This window comes from Rhinoderma darwinii, chromosome 3, assembly GCF_050947455.1.
Source record: "Rhinoderma darwinii isolate aRhiDar2 chromosome 3, aRhiDar2.hap1, whole genome shotgun sequence".
Classification (NCBI taxonomy): domain Eukaryota; kingdom Metazoa; phylum Chordata; class Amphibia; order Anura; family Rhinodermatidae; genus Rhinoderma; species Rhinoderma darwinii.
The window spans coordinates 192466094-192489583 of record NC_134689.1 but is presented as its reverse complement, the minus strand read 5'-3'; the positions used below and the strand labels follow the sequence as shown (position 1 = coordinate 192489583).

The 23490-nt window shown below is 42.6% G+C and overlaps 1 protein-coding gene across 5 annotated transcripts in view; it reads right to left on the bottom strand.

Annotated features, from left to right (window-relative positions):
* Nucleotides 1–23490, bottom strand: part of PLXNB2 (plexin B2) — a 292432-nt gene that overhangs the window by 100370 nt on the left and 168572 nt on the right. For 4 of the 5 annotated variants that reach the window (XM_075857182.1, XM_075857181.1, XM_075857183.1 and 1 more), the window contains one exon: nt 635–1742. In XM_075857182.1, coding sequence (XP_075713297.1) covers nt 635–1729 — 1095 coding nt within the window. In that variant the 5' untranslated portion in view covers nt 1730–1742. Of the gene's footprint in view, nt 1–634; nt 1743–21258; nt 21354–23490 lie in introns of those variants that run through there. The other variant, XM_075857185.1, reaches the window with a different exon arrangement.

Genomic DNA, 23490 nt, shown 5'->3' with positions numbered 1-23490 from the left:
CATGTTTTTTCAGGATAAAAGTTCAATAACACCACTGAAAATACACTAGCTTTTAATGCTTGTGTTCACACGCAGCAGATTTATTGCAGACATTTCTCAGACTGCCTTGTTCGTATGTATGGAATCATTTTTTTAGATGCAGAAATTTCTGCAATGAATCTGCGGCATGTGAACAGAACTTTACAGGTGCGCTACCCAGCAAAAAAACTACATAAAACAGTCTTAGGTCTCTTTCACATCGCAGTATTTTGCATTAGTATTTGGAAGCCAAAACCGGGGAAGAACCAACACGGAGAAAAAGCGTAACGGTAAGTTTTGCCCCTTTTCCGTATTTGGACCCAACTCCTGGTTTTGGCATCCAAATACTAATGCAAAATACTGCCATGTGAAAGAGACCTAAGACTGTTTTGTGTAGTTTTGCTTTCACTGCTATGTGAAAGATGCCTTATTTACAATGCGGTTTTGATGATGCTTTTTTATTTTTGTTTAGCCAAAACCAGATTGAATCCAACTGAGTAATAGTACTAATATTTCCTTTATACTTTCACTCTTTTAATGATCAACTTCCGGGTTAAAAAAATAAATAAATTACAAAACTGCACTAAAATACAAATACTATTATGAGATAATATACCTTTTTTCCACCACAGCCAATTTTATCACCAAACGGTTTGGAAAAAATAATCTCTCCATCTGGGTTTAATGGCTCCGACGCACTACTGTAACACAATTCTCTGTTTTCTTCAAACGTCTTGGTAATATTCTCCAATGAAAACATACAAAGAGCAGATTTCTCCCGATTGTTGTCAAAAGTGCTGAAAACTCCAAAGAGAACTTTATCGTGAATATTTGAAATCCCCATTGCATTTGCCAACTCCTGTCCTGGGTGTGCAAGGTAGGCAGAGGTACAGATATTGTAAGGAATATTTCCATCTGTACAAGCCAGATCCATCTCAACGTAAGAAAAATAGTTGGAATCGACTTTACAAAGACGGGTAATGAATGTTCGATTTTTCCCATTGTTTCTGTCCAGCAGACTAGATATAAAATAAACGCGTTGAGAATCTTCAAAAACAGTGACAAACTGTTGTGTGCTCACAGATGAATAACCATACTTAAATGTTGCGGAATCCTGAAACGTTTCAAATGGGCCTTTATCATCCACTTCATCAAGTATTCGAGTACTGATAATTATCCCATTATCATATTGGCTAGTACCTTTACCAACAAAAAGAACCCGAGGGCCACCTTCTTTCATGTCGGATATCAATCCCACAGTTTCTACTTTCTCATCATTGCTTGCAACAAAGGACTTCTCTCCCCTGCTATCATCATAAGATATCTCATCTGAGATGTTGTCCATTTTTCTCAGAGAGCAAATTCCCTTAAATATGCTACCACAAACCACAATCCTTCCTTTGGCCCCATCAAGAAGAAGTAGTTTATTATAATTGTCGGTTTGGACTGCAAACGAGCACTGATTTGAATCAATAGGCGGTGTACATTTCTTGTGATCAAGTCTTGGTCCAGTAGTAACATTAACAAGTAACTTTAGGTCTTCCGAGAGCTGGTACAATCTGTTAACTGCACCTATGTATACAATCCCTGTACTCTCGTCAATGTTTAGATGATTTAACTCAGTGTCGCTCAAAAAAGAATCAAACTGTTCTATGGTTGATACTTGAGCAATATAGATAAGAATGTTTACAAGCTGGATCCATGTGGCCATTTCTGGATAAATTCTGCAAGACAAAAAAAAACGCACAAGAAAAGGATTAAAGCAGCAGGCACAGAAACAGGCATATACTAGGCTTAAAGGTATTTTCCCATCAGAGACATTTATGACATATCCACAGGATATGCCATAAATGTCAGCTAGATGCGGCTCCCACCTCTGGGACCCGCACCCATCTCTAGAACAGGGGCCCCCTAAACCTCGTTCTACTGCTCTGTGTTGTGGTTGAAGCATGCGATTTACGACCATAAATTACGGAAACTGCGTAGCTCGCTGAGCTACACCGTTTTCGTGAGTAGCATAGAACTGAATGGAAGTTACGCAAACAGCGTAGCTCACATGCTACGCGGCTTCCATAACTGCCATGCACTACTATGGGACTAACGAAAACAGTGTGATTTTCGACCACCGTAATTTGTGGTCGGAAATCACACGCTTCAGCCACAACACAGAGAGGTAGAACAGGGTAGAGGGGTCCCCGTTCTAGAGATCGGTGCTGGTCCCACATCTATCTGACATTTATGGCATATCCTATGGATATGCCATAAATGTCTCTGATGGGAAAAAAAATATTTTGTTTAATTTATTTACGGAATAAGAAACCATCCAATTTTCTAATATAAAAAAAAATAAAAATAAAAAAAAAATACAGATACAGATTTGTCTCTGCACTCCCATATATGGGTTATATGAGGTTCTAACTCCTACTCAGTTGATCATTCTAGATTTCTGATCTCCTGGGGGAATCTGTACTAGGATTATACATTTCCACATTGCTATATAGTATGACCAATTCTATGGGATACGGTGGACATTCCTATCCGGGGTGTTTTTAATTATCTGTATTTTAAATGTTTGTATTTTGTGGGTAATGTTTTCCCTATTGGGATAATAAAGATATATTTTGGTACTCTTGCTGTTTATTTGAGATCATTTAAGCATCAGGTATATTTTGGATCTTCGATTATTGATAATTATATCTGGTGGTATGATAGGTGCTTATGATACATTTTTGTTGACAATTTTCTAATATAGGTGTATTTAAAATTCTGCTCACATATTTTTTTTTTTATATCAGTGCAGTAGCCTTTGTCAGAAAAGTAAAAATGGTATTGCCCACAGATTAGTCCACTGTAATGCATCAACTGGCATTCAGCACACATTGTCCAGATATTTTACAGGTAAATAGAAGATTATTGAGGAGAAGAATTTATAAACCATCATGTCTGTCAGTCTCTGTGCAGGAGGAACTCTTAGTCTTATGCACATGACCGTAGTGGTGTGCACGGGCCGTGATTTGCGGCTCAGATGGCCGCGGAGTGTCACCCGTGGCCGGCCGCGAATCACGGGCCGTGCACATTACCGTGTGCATTCATTTCAACGAGCCTGGACCGCAAAATGCGGCCGTAATAAGACATGTCCTATCTTTTTGCAGTTCAGGCTCCCGGGAAATGCACGGACCGTGGATACCACGGTCGTGTGCATGGGCCCATCTAAATGCAATGGGCCTTACATTTTTCTCTGTTTCTCCTCCATGCGTGTTCTTTTTTACTTTATTAACTCCTTAACGACCGCCCACCGTCTTTTGACGGCAGGCGGAGCAGATGCTTCGTCTACAGAGACGTCTTTTTGCGTCGCTGTAGAAGAGGCTGATGAGCGCTCATCCTCTACGCAGGAGCCGTAACTTACAGTTCCTGATCTTAGAGCAACCTGCTGAATACAGCTGGGGTTGGAAAACATTACAACCCCAGCTGTTTAACTCTTTGATCGCCGCAGTCAGTGACCGTGGCATAATCAACGGGAACTCTCCTCTTTGATCTCGTCATCGTGATCAAAGACCAGGGAATCCCTCAAAGTCAGTCCTAGGGATCTGGAAAGGACCCCCAGGGCTGTCTGTTCAGTTTGCCCGCTGTTAGCACACAGGAGTATGCTAATACATTAGAAGTAAAAAATAAAGTTATAAGTAAAGTTATCCCTCAATGGGATTTAAAAAAAAAAAAAAAAAAAAAAAGTAAAAAAAAAAAAATTAATAAAGAAAAAACAAAAAAAAAAAAACAGTTGTAATCTAGTGACAATAAAATATAATTTATGCAAGATAATATAAAAACAAACAACCTACACATATTAGGGATCTACACGACCGTAATAACCTGAAGAACTAATTCAACAGGTTATTTGGTGTGAAACGTGAACGGGATAAAACAAACAAGAAAGACTATACAGAGAATCGCTTTTTCCTATATTCACGCCGTAAACATTCATTTTTTTTCTACTCCAAACTGCGGGGAAAAAATACTATTTCTCACGCATAAAACAAGACTTCATACAGCCACGTCAATGAAAAAATAAAGAAGTTATGGCTGCTGAAATGCAGAGAGGAAAAAACAGAAACATTTAATTAAGGCCTTTTCAGGCCCGGTCATTAAGTGGTTAACAACATCACTTAGAGACAGGCAGCCATGTTATACATGTAAATACAAACACAGGGAAGAAGTTGTTCATTATTCCACCATCCATTTCTAGCATATGTCCTCTTTGTTGCCCCAGCACGTGTTATGTAAGCCTGTTGACAACTGAATGCTGGAAACAGGCTTACAGAAGAATTTCTGTGCGAGTCCAGCCTTAGGCCCCATGCACACAAATGTAAAAACGCCCGTAATTACAGGCCCATAGACTTCTAAAAAGTTGAAAAATATAGAACATGTCCTATTTCAGGCCGTAATTATGGCACGGGCTGGCCCATAGAACTCTATGGGGCTCCCGTAACTAAGAGTTAAACGATCAGTGCGGGATAGAGAGAAGGGGCTGCACTGATCGGCAGTAACTCTTTCATCACCCTGGACAGTGAGTACCATGTGCGGCGCTCACAAAAACCCGCAAAAAAAAAAAGTTAAAAACTTACCCATGACTCCCTGCTTTTTCCTCCAGTCTGGCCTCCTGGGATGACGTTTCAGCCCATGTGACCGCTGCTGCAAATCACAAGCTGCAGCGGTCACATGGACTGCCGCAGCCAATCACAGGCTGCAGCGGTCACATGGACTGCCGTGTCATGCAGGGAGGTCGGACAGGATGTCAAAAGAGGGACGCGTCACCAAGACAATGGCCAGGGTATGTATGAACTTCTTTTACTTACAATCGCTGCATTCCGCTGCAGAAACTCTGCCTAAAAGGGCTGCCCCTTCTCTCTATCCAGCACTGATCTAGAGAAGGGGATGCCGATTACTGCAGTGCAATTTTGCAGAGAAAATGGGTCCGTAAATACTGGTGGAATACGGGTGACAAAGGACCCGTATTTACGCCAGTATTTATGGACGGGAAAAAATATGTTTGTGTGCTTGGGGGTCTCACAAAGGATAAGAGATTACTAATGGTTTGGGAAAATGTTCTCAAACAGGCTAGATGATCCCCTATTTCCATTAGATCAAATAGTTGAAGAATACAGGTAAAAGGAAAGGGGGGATTGTATATGTGTTCCCTTTTATTGGAACATAAAGCGATTGGATAATTCTATGCCTGAGAAATGGAACAATGCGGACATCACAAATCATACAGCCTGCATTTATGTCTATATATTGGCACGGTTAGTCAGCCAATACTAACAAACCTAGGAGGCTTACCAAGAATGAAAAACTTATGGTACCAAGTGTTAAAGAACAAGAAGCATCCTACTAATTATTTAGGCATGCCACTGACAGTGGCCCCAGTGTTTTCTATGTTGCACCATCACATGTGTCATGCAAGACTGTTGCCAACTGAATGCTAGGGGTCATATGATGTGTGTGTTTGTTGTTCAGTCATATTCAGTAAGCCCATGGTTGCATTACACAGGACAAATATGTGGGCTATACCACTCTCCTGTCAAGAGACAGGGGTCTACTGAACGTGTAAGAAAATTATATGGGTAGAATTTTCAATATATGTATATTAGAAAACTGTATGATTTTTTTATTCTTTAAATGAACAAAAACTTGACAACCCCCAAGTCTCCAGTTGACATTGGACTACAAACTGCAGAATGATTTGCACAGAGGTAAAGTTCATCTGTATTTACACAGTCTTGTGTTCACCTGCATGTCAGACAGAACTAAATGTAAACATCCACCATTACCACCAAACATACACCTACTCAACTAGGAAAGACTGGGCCCCATAGCAAACTTTTGACTGGGGCCCCCCCTCCCCTGGGTGTCACACAACCCCCCTTGTAGATAATGCCTTTTTTTTTTACAGCCGCCCCCCTGTAGATAACGCCATACAGCCCCCTCTGTAGATAACGCATTACAGTCCCCCCTGTAGATAGCGCCATACAGCCCCCTGTAGATAACGCCATTCAGCCCCCTTTGTAGATATCTACAGAGGGGGCTGTATGGCGTTATCTACAGGAGGGTCTGTATGGTGTTACCTATAGGGGATACATGTGTGATCGCTGGCAGCGATAGGGAGAACGGGGGACTGAAAGTCCCCCCCAAGTTCTCCATGACTAACCTCGGACTTCCGGCGTCTGCTCAGCTCACTAAAAATGAAAGGAGCGCTGGTCACGCATGCGCACAAGCACGACCGGCGCTCCATTCATTTCTACGGAGCTGCCGACACAGACCCCGGAAGTCCGAGGTTTGTGATGGAGAACTTCAGGGGACTTTCAGTCCCCCGTTCTCCCTATCAATGCCAGCGATCACACATGTGTCCTGTGGAGAGGGGATACATGTCTTTTGTTTAATGGCAGAGCGGGGAGATACCTCCCTGCTCTGCCGTAGTGTTCAGTGGCGTCCCGCTGTAGCAGCCATAGCGGCTGCTAGCGGAGCCTCCGGCCATGGTGGGGGCCCGTGCCGGCGGGCGACACGGGCCCCCCCCCATGCCACGGTAGTTACGCCACTGCACCTACTATATAATACCAATATTTAGTACAATCAAACGGAAAGAAATTGGTAGGAAAATATACCCACTTGGTGTAACGTAAAGAAAATATTTTTGGGACCTCAAACAATCAGATTATCACTCCAATTTAACCCCTTAATGACCAGCCTATTTTAGACCTTAATGACCAGGCTATTTTTTACGTTTTTCCATCGTCGCATTCCAAGAGCTATAACTCTTTTATTTTTGCGTCTACATAGCTGTATAAGGTCTTGTTTTTTGCGGGACAAGTTGTACTTTTTAATAGCACCATTTTGAGGTACATATTATTTATTGTTTAACTTTTATTAACTTTTTTTTGGGGGGGGGGGGAATAGAAAAAAAATCTGAAATTTCGCCACTCTTTTTTGCGTCCTAAATCTACGCCGTTTACCGTGTGGTATAAATAACACAATAACTTTATTCAGCGGGTTGTTACAATTGCAACGATACCAAATTTGTATAGATTTTGTATGTTTTACTACTTTTACACAGTAAAAACGTTTTTTTTTCAAAATTATTTGTTTTTGTGTCTCCATATTTGAAGAGCCGTAACGTTTTTATTTTTTCGCCGATGCGGTTGTATGAGGGCTTTTTTTTTGTGAGAAGACTTCTAGTTTTTATTGGTACCATTTTGGAGTAGATGCGACTTTTTGATCACTTTTTAATCACATTTTTTTATGTCAGGATTCACAGAAAACAGCAATTTTTCCATTGTTTTTTATTTTATTTTTTACGGCGTTCACCGTGCGGGTTAAGTAATGTAATAGCTTTATAGTCGGGGTCGTTACGGACGCGGCGATACCAAATATGTGTAACTTTTTAACTTTATTTTGGTTTTTCAAAATAGTAAAGCAGTCTGTAAAGGGAAAAAGTGTGTTTTTCATTTTTTTTTTCACATTTTTTTTAAATTAACTTTATTTAACTTTTTTTTTTTTACTTTTTTACTAGTCCCACTAGGGGACTTCACTATGCGATCCTACGATCGCTATTATAATACACTGCAATACTTTCGTATTGCAGTGTATTATGCCTGTCCGTTTAAAACGGACAGGCATCTGCTAGGTCATGCCTGTGGCATGATCTAGCAGGCATTCATTACAGGCAGACCTGGGGGCCTTCATTAGGCCCCCGGATGCCATGGGAGACACAGACACTCGGCGATCGTATCGCCGGGTGTCGGTGGGAGAGAGAGGGAGCTCCCTCCCTCTCTCCAAAACCACTCAGATGCTGTGCTCGCTATTGAGCACCGCATCTGAGGGGTTAAACGGGTGAGATCGATACTAATATCGATCTTACTCGGCAGAGCAGGGACGCTCCCAGCCCTCAGCTGCCTCTGGCAGCCGAGAGCAGGGAGATTTGACAGCTCCCTGCTCGGTTTACTTATTCCGATGCCGCGACGTAAAAAGTCTATGGCATCGGAATAAGGCCAGTTAGTGACCGACGTAAAAAGACTATGGGCCGGTCACTAATGGGTTAAAAAGCAACAATAATAATAATAATACTAATAATGACAATAATAAACTTTTAAAGGGGTTGGCCAGGAAAAAAAAACCCTACTAACATTCTAACCAGTTTCAGTTTGATCTCAATCATCACTGCTGCTCTGTTTGTTTACATCCTTTTGTTATGTTCCTGTCGGTTTCCGGTCTTGTAACCGACCGTATTATACCCATGATCCCTTGCAGCATCTGAGGAGACCGCTTGCACTCCCCTTCCTACAGAGCATCTCAGCTATTTGCATACTGCCACGCCCCTCTATTTTCACAGGTCATTCCCTGCTGTAATTACAGGCACCCAACTACCTCACTGCACTGTCCTAAACAGCCACTAATAATCATCATTATCCTCTGTGTCGCCATCTATCCCTGGTCTAATTACAGGCACCCATCTCCCTACCCAACCCCTTCCATAGCCTGATAAATTTAAGTCTGCCCACTGCACCTATAAGACATCTTGTTACACACAATCCAGTCAGCCCATCTTCCTCAACTGCGGCTGAATCGGTTCCAAGAGATCATGTATTAGGCTTAGATCACACGGGGCGGATAGGCTGCATAAAAGCACGCAGCGTATCAGACCTGTGCGCCGCAGCGAATTCCAGATGAAAAACTGCACCAAACTGTGGTGCAGTTTTTCGCCAGGAAAACTACAGCACTTGCTAGCAGACCGGCCTCCTGGGATGATGTCTTACCCCATGAGACCGCTGCAGCCTGTGATTGGCTGCAGCAGCGGTCACATGGGATGAAGAGTCATCCCAAGAGGCCGGCCTGGAGGAAGAGATTCCTAGGCAAGTATAAATTATTTTTTGTTTTCTGAGTTGCGTTTTTTTGTGTCGGGATCGCTGCGAACCCGCCGCAAAAAAACACAACTGCTTTTTGTTGTGGGTTTTACCTCCTCATTGAATTCAATGGGGAAAACCCGCAACAAATAAGCAGCACTTACGCAAATAAATTGGACATGCTGCGGAATAAAGCTCTGCACTATAGGTCAAACAATGGTAAAACGTTTTTTTTTACAGATAGATAATGCCACAGTGCCCTCTGTAGATAATGCTACAGTGCTGCATAAACTATCTAGGTATTAAGATAGATCTTGCCTAAATTATATGACCTAAACTACAAGCCTCTGTTGGAAAAAATAGACAAAGATCTTATCAACTGGAATTTAATACAAATCTCGTGGTTTGGAAGAAAATTATAATTCTACCAAAGGTCCTCTACTTTTTTCAGACTCTCCCCATTAACATCCCTCACTCCAACTTTGATACAGTTGTACATCTTCTGTGTTTTGGGTTTAACGCCTAGATTCGGCTTACAAATACTGATGAATAATGCTGACCAAAATACTGCGGTGTGAAAACTGACCTTAAAGGGCTATTTCCATTTAAGACATTTATGGCATATCCACAGGATATGCCATGAATGTCTGATCGGTGCGGGTCCTAGAGCTGGGACCCGCATTTACCTCCAAAATTGGGTCATCTGACCCACCTGGTTATGCAGCCCACTTGCTCAGCTGTTTCCGTAACTCCCATTGGGAAAAAAGGCGGCGGCTGCACGGCCAATTGACGGTCTTCCTGGATGCAGTTGTCGCCTTACCAGGCGGGAAGAGTGTTGGTGTCCTTTATATCACATCCCGTGGATGTCAAAGGTCTTCGATGCAAAACCTTTATTTTTCTTATATTTGCAACAGGGGCACCTAAAGTTTGTCTGCTGCAACTCTGCAGCAAACAAATTGCCATTAGGACATATTCAAACCACTACGGAATCAGGGGAGAAAAAAAAAATGTAAAACTGCAACATCAAATGTTTCTAAAACGGCTTCTATCACTGCACCACTGAAAACTTAAAAATGTGACACAACTAGGAAATTAATTAGATGCACTACATGGCTGAGAGGATACTAGACTGAACCACTCTGGGGACTGGGACTGAGGGTAAGAGCTTATTCAGATGAACGTGTGTCAAAGCGGTCGTTTTTCACCCGTGCGTCAAATCGGTCGTTTTTCACCCGTGCGGGACCCGTTTTCACGGATTCCTCAGACACGTCTTATTTTCTCACAGGCCCTACACACAGTCCGTTAAAACGACAGTGTGAATAGCCCCATAGAAATACATGCAGACAGCTGTTAAAAAAAAAAAAAGGCTGTCTGAATATGCACGAAGACTGAATATATTTTGTGTACACCAGTGTGAAATAGGTCTGTGCTATAAAATAATACAGTAATTGCCCAAAAATGTCATCCTGGCTATCTGCAGCCACCACTAGTGGGAGCTAGTGTGCCTGTGTATAGCAGGAGACTACGAGCTCTTTGGGATGGAGTCTGCATTAGGTAGCCATATTATAATGACGTATGTATGCTGTGCGAAGGCATCAACCAGTGTCCTGAGTATTTTTATGTTAACATGTTTATATGGATTTTGTTAACAAGGTTTCAAAATACAGTGTACATAACAGAGACATGAAAAAATATATATTTTATTTGTCAATAGCAGCTGGCGATTTCCAAATAGAAACCGGATATTGCTGTGAGTTTCACCAATCTCATACCTAGAAAATAGATCTGAAAACATTTGCTCGGCTGATAACTACTGTTTTATGAAAATATATCACAGGATACATGCCAAATAAATACAGTACATACAAAAGAATATATAAAAAAAAAAAATATAAGAATTGAGAAAGTGTCTTAAATCCAGACTTGAACAGACGGCTGCTCGTGTTTGGAGTTTTCACTGGCCCCTCCCTAATCAGCCAATGAAGTTACGGATCATTGGAAGGTCTCTTCGGGACAGCAGTACACAGCTGAAACTTAGTGCAGCTTTTTTCCTTCTCTCGCTCTAAATGGTTACCATGGTGATGCATGTTGTAGAATATAGATCCCTTGAGAGTGCAACAGAATGTAGAGCAATAGAATAAAAAAAAGGACTCCGGTTTAAACATAGTGGCAAAAGAAGAAAAAAAGCATATTTATCAGTGCACGATTTGTTTTGGATTTATAAATAGCAACTCTACGTTGAATAACCCAAAGTTACATGTACAAATTGCTATGAGTATTGCAATATTCTCACATATCTGAGGTTACATAAGGATTTTACACCCAGGCTGTGTTTACACATTGTGAATTCCACGCCCTAATCCAGTCACAAATCACACAAATTTTGAAGGTAAAGAAAAAGCGCAAAATAATTTGTTGCACCAGAGATGAAGAGTCATGGATTAACTCCACTAAACTTTAATGAAGATAATCCACATGCGACTCTGCAGGAAAAAAAAATCATAGTTTCATCAGGAGGGATTATCCTGCAGAACCCACAGAGGATGTGCCTATTGCAAATCCTGAGCGGGTGAACATACCCCAGGGCTGGATTCACACTGAACGAAAATGCTGCGGATTTTACCCCTTGTAGATTGAAGTGTGTGAAATCCGCAGTGAACATCCAGAACAGAATGAGCATACTGCTGCAAATTTTCGTCCGGAGATTGTTCGGTCAAATCTCATCCTCATGGCTGGAACTAGTCTGTTGCAAATTTTCTTAATGGAATATTTGCAGCATTTCCATCCCATAATGAGTCCAACCTTACGAAGGATAAAAGATTTCCAATGGTTTGGGGAACTTTTCTCAACATAGGCTGGATGACCCCCCCGATTTGCATCCTAAACTTTTACATTAGCTCAAAACAGTTAAAGAATACAAGTACAGGTTAAAGGAAAAACATTTTTTGTATAGGTGTTCCCTTTTATTGGAACCTAAAGCATTTGGATAATTCTATGCCTGAAAAATGGAACAATGCGGACATCATCACAAATCATACAGCCTGCATTTAATTTTTTTCACAAGTCAAGAAATATTATAAATTAGATTCAAATTTATAACATTTCCATGTGCTTGTCACTAGAGGGAGCAATTCCCAAAATTGCAGCATTGGCATGTGTTAAAGCAACCTCATTGCTTTATGCTGCAAAATTGGAGAAGACACACTCGCTCTAGTGTTCTCAAACAATCCCCCCTCCTTTCTCCTGGCTAGTGCCAGGAGAAAGGAGGGGGTTGAATGTTCAAACCTCCTACACTGTGTGCCTCTATTTTTTGAGCAAATACACAGTGTAGGAGGATTAGATACAGTGGTAACCACAGTAGAACACGAACATACACATCACATACACAAACATAACTTACCTGCTCCTGCCGCTGGCGCTGCCGCTCTCGCCGCTTCTAGTCCCTGCTTCTGAACATATGGACGGAAGCCGCGACCGGAAGTAGTCATCTTACTGTCCGGCTGCGGCTTCCGGTCCACATGAAAATGGCGCCGGATGTCGCTCTGCCGAAGACCTTCCTTTTGGACTCTGTGGGAGCGGCGCATGCGCCGTTCCCACACAGACGGCGTACACTACAGTGAATGGAACGGCTCCCGTTCACATTCTCTATGGGGATGTATGTGCCGTATTCCATCTCTGTATGTGTCGTTAATCGACACATACAGAGATGGGAAAAAAATGCCAGCCCCCATAGAGAAGTAAAAGAAAGAAAAAAGAAAAAAGTACAACACAAAACACAAATAAATCAAATTTACTTTAATGACATAAAAGTAATAACATAAAAAAAAAAATTTTTCGTGACACCTTCCCTTTAATTCCTGTGAAATGTGGTTTTGAATACTTTGAGGGGTGCGGTTTTTAAAATGGGGCGATATATATGGGAATTTCTAATATATAGGGCCCTCAAAACATTCAGAACTCAACTGGTCCCTAAAAAAAATTGCCTTTTGAAATTTTCTTGAAAATGTGAGAAATTGCTGCTAAAGTTCTAAAAATTGTAAGGTCATAGAAAAATAAAAGGACATTTAAAAAGCAATGCAAACAAAAGTAGACATATGGGAAATGTTAGCTAGTAACTATTTTGTGTGGTACTACTATCAGTTTTCCAAGCAGATACATTTAAATGCAGAAAATTTTTTGCAGATCTTCGAAATTTTGGTGTTTTTCACTAATAAATACGGAATTTATTGACCAAATTTTTCCACATACGTCACGAGAAAATCTCATAATCGCTTGGATAGATAAAAACATTCCAAAGTTATTACCACATAAAGGAACACGTCATATTTGAAAAAAATCGCCTGTGTCCACAAGGCCAAAACAGACTGTCCTAAAGGGGTTAAGGCTACACAAGCATGACAGATTTTACACGCGTAAAAACGCGCATAAATCGGTCCCTGTGCGCTGCTTTCCGTATCAGTGTGCTTTGCGAGTGGCATACCTTTTTCACGCACTCGCGAAGCACTTTTTTTTTCGATGTAATTGGTGCGTAAAAAAAAATTGGTGCGGTCGGTGTTTTTTGCGCACCCATGGACTTCAATGGGCGGCTAGGTGAGTGAAAACGCACCAATATAGGGCATACGCGAGTTGCACACATTTGACACTCGCTGCGTGAAAACTCACGCATGTGTGACCAGCCCCATTGAAATCAATGGGGCTGTGTGCTGTGCGTTGTTTCAACGCACAGCCCACGCACGAGAATCACGCTAGTCTGAATGAGCCCTAAAGCTAAATGTGTAGTTATGGTTAACTTGTCCCTTTGATATTCCTCAAAAGGTGCTTAATAGGTAAGGTAGGGTGACATACTTGGGCACTACAGCACTTTTATCTTGTTCTTCCTTAAAGGGGTTGTGTCATTACAGACATATCCACTGGATATGCCATACATTTCGGAGAGATGTGGGTCCCACATCTGGGATCTGCACCGATCTCCAGAATGAGGCTCCCCCGACCACGTCCCATCTAGTGATGCGGCAACTGACCGCCGCATGCCGGTGGAGCATCAGTGTATAGCAGGACAGGTTTTCCAAAACAGAAGAGCTATGCGGTTTCCGTAACTCCCATAGAAGTAAATGGGTGTTCCGGAAACACAGCAAAACGGGCTACACGGTTTCCATAACTTCTAAATTAGGAAAAAAGCATAGCTCAGTTGTTTTTGGAAACCCATTCTGTTGTACACAGATTCCTCGCCTGGACTACTATTTGGCACATAGGTGCAAGTCTATAGTATCAGATATTTATGACATATCCTGTGGGTAGGAAATAAATCTCTGTAATGACACAACCCCTTTAACAATGCAGCAGTAGCCTAGTAAGTCATACATTTAGACTGCCATTAGAGCCAAAGAGTTTGACTTTGGTCAAAGTGTGTGTATTCCCCAAAGTCTTGACCTTTAGCAATATGAGCTTTGAAAAAAGTTAAATGGGCTTTTTTGTGCTTTGGCTTTAGCAGTGGCTTTTTTCGTGGACAATGACCATGCAGGATGCTTCTTACGGTGTGCGATGAAACAGTCACTCCAGTTTGAATTGCCACCGCTTTTGCTAGCTCTGAGGCACTTGCTCGGCAATTCTCCTGCATTTTTCTCTGCAAACTCGCACATCACAAGGGCGCTTGCCTGAGACCATCTTTATTTATTTATCACATGTGTTACGTTGTTTAAGCTTTTGCTGATCTTCAGGTTCTGAAGTGATACTGCTTCAGAACAAAAACGCGCAAAGTTCTGTGAAATAACGTTACATGCAGCCATGCAGAGATACTTGTGTTTGTTGAAATGGAGGAATATTCTAGTAGAGAATGTTCTTTTTATACATAATAGAAACACAGAACAGAAAAAAATGGATAGCACACCTATTTTAATTGAATCACAATTGTTAGAGTCAGGAAACCAGTTGTCATACAGTGGAGACTTAACCTTCAACAGATGGAGCATTACAAAAATGCAATATGCAATTAAATTGCATTGGTACAATAGCAGTAACACGTGAAACTACCAGGTGTAAACTAGGCTGCACCTTTTCCCAGAGAAGGGTGTAAAAAAAAAAAATCACTCACAGACATTCTTCACTTAACAAATATAAACCCGTCCAGCAAGACTTAAGTTTGACAAAAGGTAGAGAAAAAAAAAAAAGGAAAAATTGCTTCTCATACAAGATAACAGAATAAGTCATTTACAATGGTGAAATACCACTTATCAGGCCAAATATCATCTTGTAATGTGAATACTATTTATCAAATATAAATTATAAAACACAAGTAACAAATGATAGCTAGTGTGTGGTTATTATTGGAAATTAGGTTTGGGTCTCAAGAATTAGGCCCAATGGTGTAAAAAGGGCTCTAGCAGCCAAAGGGGCTGCTATAGATTCAGGTGCTTGAGAGCCCAGTTGTAAGAAAGGTAACCCTTTTCCGTCAACTTGGGAACCTGAAGTATTTTTCAAGCTTGTAATGTCGATGAGCCATTGCCAGCTTTACAAGCTGCCGCCAACAGAGAACATGACTCTCATGCAGAGTTTAGAAGATTTCAGAAGGGAATGAGGAGGAATTGGTGGCTGTACTAGGATAGGGAGACTGTGGGACTGTAAGCATACAAGGTACTATTAATCTAGGCAAAATAACGCACTCTGTGGGCACTGTTTGCATAAAGTGTGGCTATGGACACTGACTATGTGGGCAAATTTTAGTAAAGTGTGTGGACTTTATAGCATGAAGTTAAAATAATGTATAGAACTATGGGTTATGCTTTGCTTCACACTACTAGATTTACACTGTATGCATAATATTGTTGCTGTATGGCACTGTGACCAGAAAATGAGACAGAGAGAGAGAGACACACAGAGAGAGAGAGAGAGAGAGAGACAGACACACAGAGGGAGAGACACACAGAGAGAGAGACACACAGAGAGAGAGACACACAGAGAGAGAGACACACAGAGAGAGAGACACACAGAGAGAGAGACACACAGAGAGAGAGACACACAGAGAGCGCGACACACAGAGAGAGAGACACACAGAGAGAGAGACACACAGAGAGAGAGACACACAGAGCGCGCGAGAGAAAAAGAGAGCGCGCGAGAGAAAAAGAGAGCGCGCGAGAGAAAAAGAGAGCGCGCGAGAGAAAAAGAGAGCGCGCGAGAGAAAAAGAGAGCGCGCGAGAGAAAAAGAGAGCGCGCGAGAGAAAAAGAGAGCGCGCGAGAGAAAGAGAGCGCGCGAGAGAAAGAGAGCGCGCGAGAGAAAGAGAGCGCGCGAGAGAAAGAGAGCGCGCGAGAGAAAGAGAGCGCGCGAGAGAAAGAGAGCGCGCGAGAGAAAGAGAGCGCGCGAGAGAAAGAGAGCGCGCGAGAGAAAGAGAGCGCGCGAGAGAAAGAGAGCGCGCGAGAGAAAGAGAGCGCGCGAGAGAAAGAGAGCGCGCGAGAGAAAGAGAGCGCGCGAGAGAAAGAGAGCGCGCGAGAGAAAGAGAGCGCGCGAGAGAAAGAGAGCGCGCGAGAGAAAGAGAGCGCGCGAGAGAAAGAGAGCGCGCGAGAGAAAGAGAGCGCGCGAGAGAAAGAGAGCGCGCGAGAGAAAGAGAGCGCGCGAGAGAAAGAGAGCGCGCGAGAGAAAGAGAGCGCGCGAGAGAAAGAGAGCGCGCGAGAGAAAAAGAGCGCGCGAGAGAAAAAGAGCGCGCGAGAGAAAGAGAGCGCGCGAGAGAAAGAGAGCGCGCGAGAGAAAGAGAGCGCGCGAGAGAAAGAGAGCGCGCGAGAGAAAAAGAGCGCGCGAGAGAAAGAGCGCGCGAGAGAAAGAGAGCGCGCGAGAGAAAAAGAGCGCGCGAGAGAAAAAGAGCGCGCGAGAGAAAAAGAGCGCGCGAGAGAAAAAGAGAGCGCGCGAGAGAAAAAGAGAGCGCGCGAGAGAAAAAAAGAGCGCGCGAGAGAAAAAAAGAGCGCGCGAGAGAAAAAGAGCGCGCGAGAGAAAAAGAGCGCGCGAGAGAAAAAGAGCGCGCGAGAGAAAAAGAGCGCGCGAGAGAAAAAGAGCGCGCGAGAGAAAAAGAGCGCGCGAGAGAAAAAGAGCGCGCGAGAGAAAAAGAGCGCGCGAGAGAAAAAGAGCGCGCGAGAGAAAAAGAGCGCGCGAGAGAAAAAGAGCGCGCGAGAGAAAAAGAGCGCGCGAGAGAAAAAGAGCGCGCGAGAGAAAAAGAGCGCGCGAGAGAAAAAGAGCGCGCGAGAGAAAAAGAGCGCGCGAGAGAAAAAGAGCGCGCGAGAGAAAAAGAGCGCGCGAGAGAAAAAGAGCGCGCGAGAGAAAAAGAGCGCGCGAGAGAAAAAGAGCGCGCGAGAGAAAAAGAGCGCGCGAGAGAAAAAGAGCGCGCGAGAGAAAAAGAGCGCGCGAGAGAAAAAGAGCGCGCGAGAGAAAAAGAGCGCGCGAGAGAGAAAAAGAGCGCGCGAGAGAGAAAAAGAGCGCGCGAGAGAGAAAAAGAGCGCGCGCGAGAGAAAAAGAGCGCGCGCGAGAGAAAAAGAGCGCGCGCGCGAGAGAAAAAGAGCGCGCGCGCGAGAAAAAGAGCGCGCGCGCGAGAAAAAGAGCGCGCGCGCGAGAAAAAGAGCGCGCGCGCGAGAAAAAGAGCGCGCGCGCGAGAAAAAGAGCGCGCGCGCGAGAAAAAGAGCGCGCGCGCGAGAAAAAGAGCGCGCGCGCGAGAAAAAGAGCGCGCGCGCGAGAAAAAGAGCGCGCGCGCGAGAAAAAGAGCGAGCGCGCGAGAGAAAAAGAGCGCGCGAGAGAAAAAGAGCGCGCGAGAGAAAAAGAGCGCGCGAGAGAAAAAGAGCGCGCGAGAGAAAAAGAGCGCGCGAGAGAAAAAGAGCGCGCGAGAGAAAAAGAGCGCGCGAGAGAAAAAGAGCGCGCGAGAGAAAAAGAGCGCGCGAGAGAAAAAGAGCGCGCGAGAGAAAAAGAGCGCGCGAGAGAAAAAGAGCGCGCGAGAGAAAAAGAGCGCGCGAGAGAAAAAGAGCGCGCGAGAGAAAAAGAGCGCGCGAGAGAAAAAGAGAGCGCGCGAGAGAAAAAGAGAGCGCGCGAGAGAAAAAGAGAGCGCGCGAGAGAAAAAGAGAGCGCGCGAGAGAAAAAGAGAGCGCGTGAGAAAAAGAGCGAGCGAGAGAGAAAAAGAGAGAAAGAGAGAGAAGAACAAAAAGAGCGAAAAAGCGCTAGGGTGGAGTCACAGTGTGAAACATTTGCCAGTTCACCCTCTGAGACTTGGGTGCAATATGGCATTGGGGCAATTCACTGCAGATTAATGCCTGCTTACATGTGGTGCAGGCTGTGGATCAAGTCCTACTGCACATACCTGCATCACGTGCAGCTGAACCCTGGATGGAAATGTAAGGTTCCTCTTAAATTTCACTCTTAAAAGGGTGTGATTATGTGCACGCATATAATATTAATTTCATAGTCTTTATTTAAAAAGCACGACATATTTCACACAACACTTTACAATGTATATCATTTTCCTGTATACAGGTGTTTATTTACGTACATACATACATGTTTCAGGTGGGGTATTTATGTGCCTGTGTAAAATCTGTGCACTATTTGTGATCACATCCATGTACACATGCATTCGCTGGTAAGGCTTTGTTCACATTTGATGAATGTTTTTTTTGCAGGCGTCCAACATATTTGTAAAAACTTCACAAACAAAAAGCACACTGAGACGCAGGAACCCCCAGTAGAACGATTGTCCATCATATTCTTAATTTTTTTTTAAATAAAATTAAAACCAGAGAAAAATATACAAGCACATAACCATTTTTCTGCAGAACAGGATACACAAGTCTGTTTCATATAAATGTGCTTCAAACTGCTGGTCTCTAAAACCTGTTGCCAATGGCCCAAGTTATTTTGAGCCCTGCACATTTAGACAGGATGAGCTTTTCTGAATTTCAGCATGGCTTCACAATCATTGCAATTTTATTAGCACAAAGAACTCCTATCGAGAGTTAAACCCACTGGTGCAAACAGTTTTCAGAAATGGTTGTCAAAGGCTGAACTGAGAAGATAAATTTAAAGAGGCTCCAGATTATAAGTGCCCTATCTTCTACATAATGTGATCGGCGCTGCAATGTAGATCACAGCAGTGTTTTTTTATTTAGAAAAACTATCATTTTTGACCTTATGACCTATATTAGCTTTATGCTATTGACTTTCTTAATGCCTAACTGGGCGTGTTTTACTTTTTGACCAAGTGGGCGTTGTAAAGAAGTGTAAGACGCTGACCAATCAGTGTCATACATTTCTATCCATTCATTTACACAGCACAGTGTTCTTACTAGATCATGATGTGCTGTCACATACACACACATTAACGTTACTCAAGTGTCCTGACAATGAATAGGCATCGCCTCCAGCCAGGACGTGATGTCTATTCAGAATCCTGACACTTCGCTAACGTTTGTGGTTGATTTACAGCACAGCAAGCGTAGTCTCGCGAGATTACGCTGTAAACTGTCATTTACAGCGAGATTACTCTTGCTGTGCTGTAAATCAACCATAAACGTTAGCGAAGTGTCAGGATTCTGAATAGACATCACGTCCTGGCTGGTAGTGATGTCTATTCACTGTCAGGACACTTGAGTAACGTTAATGTGTGAGAAAGTGGCTGCTCATAGTGATCTAGCTAGATCACTATGTGCTGTGTAAATGAATGGAGAGAAGTGTATGACGCCGATTGGCCAGCGTCATGTACTTCTCTCCAGAACGCCCACTTGGTCAAAAAGTAAAACACGCCCAGTTGGGCATTAAGAAAGTCATTAGCATAAAGCTAAAATAGGTCGTAACTCCGTCAAAAATGATAGTTTTTCTAAATAAAAACACTGCTGTAATCTACATTACAGCGCCGATCACATTATGTAGACGATAGGCCACTTATGAGGTGACAGAGCCTCTTTAAAGAGACTCTGTCACCACATAATAAGTGCCCTATCTTCTACATAAGGAGATGGGCGCTATAATGTAGATTACAGCAGTGGTTTTTATTTAGAAAACTATGTATTTTTACCACATTTGGAGCGATTTTCGCTTTATGCTAATGACTTTCTTAATACCCAACTGGGCGTGTTTTTACTTTAGAGCAAGTGGGCGTGGTACAGAGGAGTGTATGACGCTGACCAATCAGCGTCATGCACTTCTCTCCATTCATTTAGTCAGCGCATAGGGGTCCTGCTAGATCAGTATGTGCTGTCTTACGCCTTATTCACACAAATATGTTATACGTCCGTGCTACGCGCGTGATTTTCACGCGCGTCGCACGGACCTATGTTAATGAATGGGGCCGTTCAGACTGTCAGTGAATTTCACACAGCGTATGTGCGCTGGGTGAAACTCATGACGTGTCCTATATTTGCCCGTGTTTCGCGCTGCACGCATCCACTGAAGTCAATGGGTGTGTGCAAATCGCGCTCGGCACACGGAAGAACTTCCGGGTGCCGCGCGTTATTCGCGCAACAGCAGTAAAATAAATGAATGAAAACAGAAAAGCACCACGTGCTTTTCTGTTTGCAAACATAAAAACAGTGTCAATGATGCCGGCTGCACGAAAATCACGCAGCCACGCATCATATGCTGATGACACACGGACCTTTTGCGCGTGCAAAACGCAGCGTTTTTTGCGCGTGCAAAATGGACACCGTGTGAATAAGGCCTTATACTGACATATTAACGTTACTGAAGTGTTTAGACTGTGAATAGACATTCCTTCCAGCCAGGATGGGGTGTCTATTCACAATCCCGACACTTCTGTAACGTTTCTGTGGTACTTCCAGCAGAGCAAGCGTAATCTCGCGAGATCACGCTTTAAATGACAGGTTACAGGGAGATTACGCTTTGCTCTGCTGTGAGTACCACAGAAACGTTAACGAAGTGTCGGGATTGTGAATAGACATCCCGTCCTGGCTGGAAGGAATGTCTACTCACGGCCTAAACACTTCAGTAACGTTAATATGTCAGTATAAGATAGCACATAGTGAATAACGCAGTGCCACTATGTGCTAACTTAATGAATGGAGACGTGCATGACGCAGATTGGTCAGCATCATACACTCCTCTGTACAATGCCCACTTGGTCTAAAGTAAAAACACGCCCAGTTGGGCATTAAGAAAGTCATTAGCATAAAGCTAAAATCGCTCCTAAAGTGGTAAAAATAGATTGTTTTTTTCTAAATAAAAACCACTGCTGTCACCTACATTACAGTGCCCATCTCCTTGTGTAGGAGACAGGGCACTTATAATGTGGTGACAGTCTCTTTAAATTGAATTTTCCGTTTTTCCCAGGAATTCACTTTTTTCCTGGAGACCAGCACATTTTCCACTTACCTAAAGTGTTGCTAACTTAGGGGATTGTGATGTTAAAGTACCCCGGGTTTTTTTTTCTTGCCTGCTTCATGCAGATTATTGCATATTCAGCAATTAATCATACACTGTCCAGTCATCTGGAAAAAGAAACACTACCTCTACTACATGATACGACACAGTGTGCCCGTGGATGGGCTCGTCAAGACGCAGCCTAGAGATTTCTGCATCACAGAATAATGTAGAGGGAGACTAGTTAAAAATGGTCTTGGCTAATATGTAGCTTGTAGGGCTTACAATATTAACCTTCCTTGGAGGTAAATTACAGCAAATTAAATGTAGTGAATTACAGTAAGGCTTGGGCTACACAGACTTTGTTAGCGCTACTGATCTATTTTAACCCCTTCCTGTCACACCTATTTTTTGGATTTTCACTTTTTTTTTTTCTTCCCTGCCTTCCAAAAGCCATAACTTTTTATTATTCCATCAATTTATGAGGGCTTATTTTTTGCGGGATGAGTTGTTGATTTTCACTCCACCATTTATTGTATGATAGAATGTACTGGGAAACTGGAAAAATATAATTTGTGAGGTGGAATAGGAAGAAAAAAACAAAACTTCAATTCCACAATCTTTTGGGGGATTTCGTTTTTACAACATCCACCGTGCGGTACAAACGGCATGTTAACTTTATTCTGCGGGTCAACACGATGGAGTCTATAATAAAATGTATATCATATTTTTATGTTTTACAAGGAAAAAACTGATTGTTAAAAATAAAATTAGATTTGTCGCTATATTTAGAGAGCCATAATACTTTTTTTTTTCCGTTGATTGAGCGATAGAAGGGCTTATTTTTTGTGGGCGAGCTATAGTTTCTATTGGTACATGAGACTATTTGATCACACTTTATTCCATTTTTTGTGGGAGATTAAGTGACTAGAAAACAGAGATTCTGGCAGTTTAAATTTTTTGCACCCTTCTCCAGATCTGAGCTCTAAAGGCAGTACTTTCCTCCCCATGGCTTGGTTTTTGCTCTGATATGTATAGTCAGCTGTGAGACCTTATATAGACAGGGGTGTGTCTTTCCAAATCATGTCCAATCAAATGAATTTACCACAGATGGACTCAATATTTGAATTGTTTCTACATCTTGATTGATCTAGAGAAATGGGAGGCCCCAGAGCTAAATTTTAAGTGTCATGGCAAAGTGTCTGAATAAAAGTTTCTGAATGCTAATATCTATTCGAAATTTAAGTTTTTCATTTTTAATAAATTTTCAAAAATGTCTGAAATGCTGTTTTCTGTTTGTCATTATGGGGAATGGAGTGCGCATTTATAGGGAAAAACTTTTTTTTATTTTAGCTCTAGGCCCCAACATAAAACAAAATGTGGAAAAAGTGAAAGGGTGTGAAGACTTTCGTTTGGACACGTGACCAGTGTCCCTAGATACTCAGTCAAAACTCCAAAATAAGGGACAGCACTTCAAAATTAGTGAAAAAAGTGGATTTATTCACCACATGCGACCTTTCAGCCCTACTCCATGGGGCCTTTCTCTGGCACGAGAAAGGCCCCACGGCTTAGGGCTGAAACGTTGCATGTGGTGAATAAATCCACTTTTTTCACTAATTCTGGAGTGCTGTCCAATGTTTTGGAGTTCTTTGATATGTGCGTGTGTGTGTGTGTGTGTGTGTGTGTGTGTGTGTGTGTGTGTGTGTGTGTGTGTGTGTGTGTGTGTGTGTAAGTAAAATATTCAATAAGATTTAATAACACTTCTATATATATTTATTTTTGTCCCACTAGGCGACTAGAAGCTGTGATCCATTAAAAAAAATGCTTTGGAATAATGCCTGCCCCCAGCTGCCCTTGAAAGTCATTGGCACCTCACGATCACGTTGCTAGGGGCTGATAGACTGGCAGAGAGATCCCACTTACACCGTCAAACTTCTTAGATGACACAGTGGCTATTGACCGCGGCAACTAAGGGGTCAACCAAGCTGATAAGTTAGGCCCACCTAGAGAGGGAGCCCTAGAACGGTTTCTCGTGAGGGCACAAGCAGATGCCAATTTACGTCATAATAGTAAGAGGTTAATGTAAGCTATAGTTCTTTTGACGTTAGTTCTTTTGTAGTATTGCGAATGCATTCTGAAATAGATTACAAACTTTTTAAAGGACTAGGTCTGTGCAATTTTGTACCAAAATGTAATACTTTCCCTTACCATTATTGGGGATTTTAATCATCTATGCAACAAATA